Raw genomic sequence first — 7500 nt, 5'->3', positions numbered from 1 at the left:
TGTGACTCACATCGTGCCCCATAGGTGAAAATGTCCTGGGCAGTGCTGTTGGCGAAAGTGACCTCCCCATCTCTGGAGGTCAAATCATCATCGGGGTCATCATTCATGTTACCCAGCAGACCCTGTGTGTGGTGCTTAAACTCCTGGGGCAGTAAGACAGTGAGGGTCATGACCTCCGCTCTGCCCCTGACCTCGACCCCTGCTCCCGATGGGAACATCACTGTCACATTCTGAGGATCTGATGAGAAAACGAATGCACCTAGAAGAGGTATGAAACACATTCTGCATTTACCTTTACAGCATTTAGCGGATGCTCTTGACCACAGTGTTTATCTGTTTCCATGGAGGAAGTACATGACTAATACAAAACCATTCCCATTAGGTCTAATCACTATTAACTGAAGGCAGGTACCCGTTATCTGGCTGTTATTGCTGTTTCATAAATTTGTTGACTTTTTAAAATGTGTGGAGATGAAAGTATTGGGCTACATTTAATAAAATAAAGAAGACAGTTGTGATCTCACTTTAGGCTGAAAGATGAGATCAATTTTGGAAATGAGGCAGAATATGTTTATTACTATAATCAAAACAACTGTAGTCTATTCTGCAAAATGATAGACTTTTTATGCATCAATTATCCATTAATCAAACATAGAATGACTAAAAACAAAGAACAGCAAAAACCAATTTCTTAACCAACAAATGAACTCTTGCTCAGGTTTGGATAAACTTGATAAGACTTTACCTTTCAGGTCCATCCAGCTCTGTTCAGAGAAGCTAAGCACCTTCTGGTTAAGCAGCACCTGCAGGTGAGTCGGCCTATCAGAGAGGCGCACCTCGATGACATCAGAGCCATTCTCCCTCATAGCCACCGAGGAGAGGCGGGTCGCCATAATAACAGATCCTTAAAGGGGAAGCGCCGTGCTCATTATGATGCTTTATGATTAAGTTATGATACTTCAAGAAATATAAGCACACAAGAAAGTCGCCACAATGTTGTATTTACTAATGGGGAAAATTTTTTGATGAGCCCTAGGTTTAGAGTTGGGGGTGTCGCCATGGCGACTGAAGGTCTGGATATCACCTCCACAGTAGGCAGTGAAAGTTTGGTGCTCATTTCCACTCATTTTAGACGTTAACTGTACCGTTCAATTTGTACACAATTTGCACTAATGTTGATGAGGAAACCAGAGGAACCCAGAAAGTGTGGTCTTATGCAGAGATGTTGACTGTGCAGATACCTTTGTATTGTTTGGATTAATTCAAACACCTGTTTGAGACCATTAACAAGCTTCAAAAAAAAAAATATTGTCATTTAAATAATGAACTATATTATTATTAAATAAATGATTCTATGACCAAAAACCACTTGAACACATATGTGACAACAGTAAAAGTGCTTCTATATGACATTAATATGAATAGCTAGGCTGCAAGGTTGGTTGAAGTGTTTGGCTACTTCAACGTAAAAGCCCAAAGCTAAATGGATCAAGTTTCTGATGCACCGGATACCTGATCTAGGAACAGCCATATAACCATATCCAACATCATTTGAAGCTCAAATGCTCAGGACTTGTGGTCAGAGATCAGGACTTGTGGTGAACGTGTGAAATACGTGGTCACGTTACCGTTCTCTGACGTCATGGGTTCTGTCCTGCCTTGCACGGTGAGCTCGTGGGTCAGCGAGTGGAGCAGAAGATATTCACCTTTCCCGTTAAAGGTGTACGTCACCCCGTCAAATGTGAGGAAGTGGGGGTCACCAAGCACGGAGGCTGCAACAGAAACATAGAACGGATCACGCCGGAGTGCCAGTTCTAGCGTCACCGTGCCAATACCAGTACGAAGGTGATACAGAAACGGTGCTATTAAATAGTTAAAATCATTTAGGAATCACGTTGTCTTTCTTTTATTAATTAATGGTTTTATATGTCTATACCTCGTCATTAGTCATCCATGTAAGTGTAGGTAGAATGCGCCTTTAAAATAACGTCCACATATGAACGCAGAAAAGCTATGTGCCTCAGCAGTGCAAGCTGTATGCATACTGCTATAGTTCTCCCAGTTAAACCAGTCAAACCAGCCAAATGTCTGATTGTCTTCTGTAAGGGTTTGGGGTGACAGTAAATCAGGTATTGTGTCAGGCCCGGCCTGGTCCAGCCCGGAGTGGGAGGGTGTCAGGACCTCACCAGATTTCGGAGGCTTGTACGTCCTGCAGTCGCTGGAGGGTCGATGGTTGAAGTAGTAGTCGCAGTTGTCTGACCACAGACAGCAGTAGTAGAACGTGATCACGTCATACTTCCAGTGGGAGAATCCCGGAACCCTTGGGGGACTTCTATAGGGCGGCGCTCCCCAGTCGTGCCCTCGGTCGGGGGTACTTCCGCCGATGGAGTCCCCGGTGAGGACCTGAGCCCCAGTGTGGTCATAGCAACACTGCTGACCAGCTCCATACTCAGGGCTTCAGGAGAAACACAACTCAGAGCTGTGAGAAGAAGCCCTCTCTATACACCAGTTACAACCAGTTATTTATCTGACGCTACAATTAAGACAGAGTTCAGTTTGAGTAATTGAGGGTTAAGGGTCTTGCTCAGGGACCCAACAGTGGCAACATGGCATTTGTGTGTGTGTGTGTTTGTGTGTGTGTGTTTGTGTGTGTGTCTCCGTCACGCTCACAGACCGGAGCGTCTCCCGTTTCCCGTGTTTTCCAGCTTTCGTCTGTTTCCATGGTTCCCTGTCTCCGCCCCTTTACCTCCAGCTGTTCCATTTGTCCTCAGTTGTGGTCCATTTAAACCTTGTTCCTCGCCTTTCATGTTTGCTGGTCATTGTCTGAATTTGTCTACCCCATTTTCTGACTCGCTCACTTCTGGTTACGCTGTACTTGTTCTCTCCATCCCAAGTTACTCTTTCTGTTTACACTCATCTTTCTCCCGTTGTTTAGTTATATCTCTTTAGTTCCATTCTATCAGTACTCCAGTTTACGTTGCCCTCTCTGTCTGTATTGCCCTCCCAGTTCATGTTCGTGAAGTTTATTCTGTTCTCCTGGCCGCTGTAGTCTCCTTCCTCAACGCTTTGCTCCCTTTTAGGTTTCAATCCCCTTGTTCAGTTATGCAAGTGTTGTTTGGTTTCACTTTTAAATCTGTTTCCTGTATTTTAGTCCTGGCTGTTGTTTCCCTCGTTAAGTAGCCCAGTTCTGTGTACTCCCCTTCCTTGTTCTTCTGGCCTGTTTATACTTGTTTCATGCTTCGTTGTGTTCCCTTATTTATCTAGTGCTCATCCTCACCCTGATTAGCCCATCATTTTGTTTGTTCCTGTGATGTGTTCTCCTGGTGTTCGTGTACACTGTCCTGTCTGTCGATTTCGTTACAGCATTACAGTCTGTGTGTGTGTGTGTGTGTGTGTGTGTGTGTGTGTGTGTGTGAGTGTGAATGTGTGTGTGTGTGTGTGTGTGAGAGTGTGAATGTGTGTGTGAGAGTGTGAGTGTGTGTGTGAGAGTGTGAGTGTGTGAGTGAGAGTGTGAGTGTGTGAGTGTGAGTGTGTGTGTGTGTGTGAGAGTGTGTGTGTGTGTGTGTGTGTGTGAGAGAGTGTGAGTGTGTGTGTGTGTGTGTCACCTGGCCTGGATGGCTCTGACACAGTGAACTGCTCCTGGGTGATATGTACACACACTGCCTTTCTCAATGTCACAGCCATAGTCGGTCTAAAGCATCACCACACAACACACAAACACACAACACAAACATGTGGACAGTCACTATGCTTGTTCAGCTGTAAGAGCTTGTAATGAACTCCAGCACTTCGGATTTGTAATCAATATTCCAGTTAAAGTATCAGCTTGAAATATTTAAATATTCATTCTATCACTCAAATATTACAGCTGTTACCCCATGCACCTGGTCAGATGTACCTCCTCTAGCTGAGACTAGACTAACCTGTAGGTTAAGACTAACCTACACACCTGTTTCAGCACTCTGAGTGCGGCTTGGACTCACGTGGAACCTGCCGGTGTCAGCTCGGGCCTGCGCCAGTGTGCAGGGGCAGTCTGTGATCTCCGACAGGAAGCTGGCGATCCGCTTTTCTTCCTGATCCCACCGCAGACATTTTTCCAGGGCCCAGGCTGCAGGGTCTTTCCGGAAGGCCTCATCCAGGTTGTAGGCCAGGGCATGGGCACCACTCCACAGGGCGTTCACATTCCTGCATGTGCACGCACACACACACCACTGTGAACTATCAATCAACACTGAGTGATTTCTGTGAGTATATGATATCACATGAGCATTTTTAAATGCCCAGTAGAGATGAAGGACAGATGAAGGACATGTGACACTGGGTTGCACTCTGTGTGCTCTCACCGGGCTCCGTCAGGCTCAGTGCTGGGGCAAACGCGTATGCTGCCAACATCCCAGTCAGACCTCGGCGTCTGCAACAGCTCAGGCACAAACCTGAAGCTCCCGCTATTAGGCACATCCCTTCCCACGGAGTAAAGATACCTCCAGTCCGCCTGCCAGGTGTCGGAGTACGGCATGCCTGGTAGAGGAAGATGAGCCCAGCGGTGGCCCCAAAACACTCCGTCACCATCAACCAGTTACTGTGACACCAACATGAAAACTACTGGTGCTACTGACTCAAGTCTGACGCAGACAGACACACAACGTCTGCACCACCGACGCCTGCGGTTTGGATCAATGCCAAGTTTACTTCAGCTTAGTCTGGTGCACTAATCAATCTGCCAATATAGGAAATCAGATACTAATATGATTCCAAACACAGAATCTTTCTGAAATAGTGCAGACACGATGATAAATGGAATAACTTTTAATAAACATATTTCTTTCTTTATTATTTTTATATATTTTACAGGTCTGGGCTTTTCAGACATACATCCTGAGTCCCAGGCTCCCTGCTCCGCTAGCGTTCTCTCTGACTGTGTGTATGTGCACGTTCGGTTCGTAGCTTCCACTCTGCCTTCCTGGATTTACCCTCCATTCCCCAAGAATAAATTAAACACCCTTTTTTTTTTTAAACACAAAAGTTTGAGGTCATTCTAACACACAGTGCTGGGAAAGCCAGTTTGAACCACTAAATGTGTCTTAAACATTAGCATATGTAATGACTTTTAATCTGTAGGATTATTGGTTCTGTGTGTAATCCCCCAGTCCTGAGAGCATCATGCTCTGTTCACCTCAGGGTACCACCTGCACCCAGCAATATGAGAAAAAGCCTTGAGAATTAGTTGATGAGTAGTGTTTAGATAAGGGCACTTGTATCTATGCACAGAACATGAAGCGCCTCCATTTTGAAACCACGGTAGTGTTTTAGAGCTTTTCTCTTGGGTTCAGTGCACTTCTATCTCAGTTCTGATCTTCTCACCTGTCTCCTGGTAGCCCCACAGTTCTACGTTAACTCTCTTGGCATTTATTAGTGAAGCGTTCCACACCATCTCTAAAGCCCCACCCACGTCCTGTGTGCCGTAATACTGCCACTTCGTCTCGTTGACCAGGGAGACCTTAAACTCCTCCGCCAGCTTGCTGTGGTGCACTGATCAATATGACAAAATCACATGCTTACAACAGACATGAATAAGGAGAAAATGAATAAATACATTCAACACTGAACACGATTTAGGAAAAATCTCCCCTCTGCAAAAGATAAAACAAAGTGGAGCTGCTAAAATAAAAGTCCTTCTCAGTGCACACTTATATAAGAGGAGGTGAGGGGCCGTGGGCGTGGTCTCGGACACCTCACCTGAGAGCCAACTCCCTGCCATGCTGTAGGTTACTCCATCTGTGGAGACATCAAATGGAATCCAGCCGGTCTCAAACAGCATGGGAGACACACAGTGACCCACACCGCCTGTGTCCACGTAGCCCCGTGTCACTGTGTCCGATTTAAACCTGCAGAGGACAGCAATTTGTTGGCAAACTGACAGTCAACCAACAAACGAGGTTCTTCCTTTAATCTTTCCACTGTTCCTTCACTCCATCTAAAAATTCAGAATGGATCTGTTGAAGGATAAACCGATTTTATTATTCTAGCTATCAATATTGTTGTGTTGTTTAATAACAAGGCAATTAAACAGGATAGGAATCAACAAACTTTGTGAGTTCATCTGAGGGTCTTTTGAGGACTGAGATCGGGGACTATAACATGGTCTCGCTCTGATTCGGCCAGTTAATCTGTTCATTCCGAACCCAGTGCAGGATTCTAAGCATGGAGACTGACACTTTGCCCACAGACAGATTTAAAGGTGGTGGTGGCAGAAAAACACTGAACTAGACCCTTCATTAAAGGAGATTCCACTGAAGTATATTTGTTAGTTTGTATAACCGCAGTGAATAGATTTGAGGTTATATTCTAGAACTTTGCATTTTAACACAACATATTAGGTCGCAATCTGGGTGAAATGTGCACAAGCATAGCACATTCCTAATCCAGACTGATGCGCTAAGTGCACATGACCTGCTCAGTAAAGCTGTGGATGTCACTCACACTGATCCACGGAAACCCAGAGCACGCGACCGTCCTACCTGCACGTGAGATTCACGTTCATGTCTAATGCTGAATTGAGAATTCTGAAGTCCGCGCCTCCGAGAAGAGATCCGGAGTGCGGGGACAAGTCCGCGCAAAACTGCTTAACACCTCCACAATCCGGCAAACGTTCGCGTGTCGGGTGACAGGAACATGTCACTTTCTCACCGCAATGTCCTTCACAAGAGTCAGCTGGAGAATAAACAGTGGACGTTTCACTAATATTTAACCAGGAAGATATTGCAAGGGATTTAAATTCATATATGCGGTCAACTTAATCATTTCAAATTAATTAAAAAGCAATTTTTAATAGCAAAAAGCCTGGAATGAGTGCGGTATTTGTGTTCACGGGTCGTTCCACTGACTCACCATTCGTTTCTGAGAGCAGATGAACGCACATCAGTGTTACTAATGAGCGGAGAAGTCTGCTGGGGCAGTAGCGCAACATCCTGACAACAACCGACTTCAAGGACTTTACTTTTTAGTAGACTGTCCGTCCACAATCGCGAATTAATAATTCAGTCCTGACATTGTGACAAAGGTCCTTGCGATAACACGTGTAATGGGCTCGAGGATATGGAAGGTTCGTTACTCTTTAACCGTTAAGCGCGTGCAATTTACAAAGACAAAAGTCACTGCATTGCACTACCGAAAAATGCCGACTTAACAGCAGTATTAAGTACATGCGTCTGGCAAAAACATATGCCGGACTAATTATCGCGCTGAATATAATATATAAAAGCAATATATCACATTCAATATAGTTCGCGTGAAAGTTGAAGGAATCCCACGACATAATTTAATCGGCATGACGGGCAAGTCGTTTCAAAATTAAAGTCCTTCACTAGCGTGATCGGTAAACTCAAACGGAGGTTTATTACGGGTAATATGACGTCAAATATTGTGTTCAGGAATTCGATTGCAAAGGGCAGGACACATGTGTAAGCAGACAAACATTTATGTAACAAAGTTCCCAAAGAA

At 44.9% G+C, this 7500-nt stretch overlaps 1 protein-coding gene across 3 annotated transcripts in view; it reads right to left on the bottom strand.

Annotated features, from left to right (window-relative positions):
* LOC113588535 (sushi domain-containing protein 2) overlaps nt 1–7328 on the bottom strand; it is a 20548-nt gene extending 13220 nt beyond the window's left edge. For 2 of the 3 annotated variants that reach the window (XM_035530210.2, XM_027027750.3), the window contains exons 1-11: nt 6889–7328; nt 6519–6711; nt 5737–5885; nt 5362–5529; nt 4344–4518; nt 3984–4185; nt 3606–3691; nt 2187–2455; nt 1629–1772; nt 746–904; nt 11–259 (exon numbers count right to left, since the gene is read on the bottom strand). In XM_035530210.2, coding sequence (XP_035386103.1) covers nt 11–259; nt 746–904; nt 1629–1772; nt 2187–2455; nt 3606–3691; nt 3984–4185; nt 4344–4518; nt 5362–5529; nt 5737–5885; nt 6519–6711; nt 6889–6967 — 1873 coding nt within the window. In that variant the 5' untranslated portion in view covers nt 6968–7328. The remainder of the gene's footprint in view (nt 1–10; nt 260–745; nt 905–1628; nt 1773–2186; nt 2456–3605; nt 3692–3983; nt 4186–4343; nt 4519–5361; nt 5530–5736; nt 5886–6518; nt 6712–6888) is intronic. The other variant, XM_035530211.2, reaches the window with a different exon arrangement.
* Between the last annotated feature and the right edge of the window lie 172 nt (nt 7329–7500).

The sequence above is a fragment of the Electrophorus electricus genome, unplaced genomic scaffold (genome assembly GCF_041902795.1).
Source record: "Electrophorus electricus isolate QZ-2024a unplaced genomic scaffold, ASM4190279v1 Scaffold227, whole genome shotgun sequence".
NCBI lineage: Eukaryota > Metazoa > Chordata > Actinopteri > Gymnotiformes > Gymnotidae > Electrophorus > Electrophorus electricus.
The sequence above is the reverse complement of the archived record's forward strand: the minus strand, read 5'-3'. Positions and strand labels throughout refer to the sequence as shown.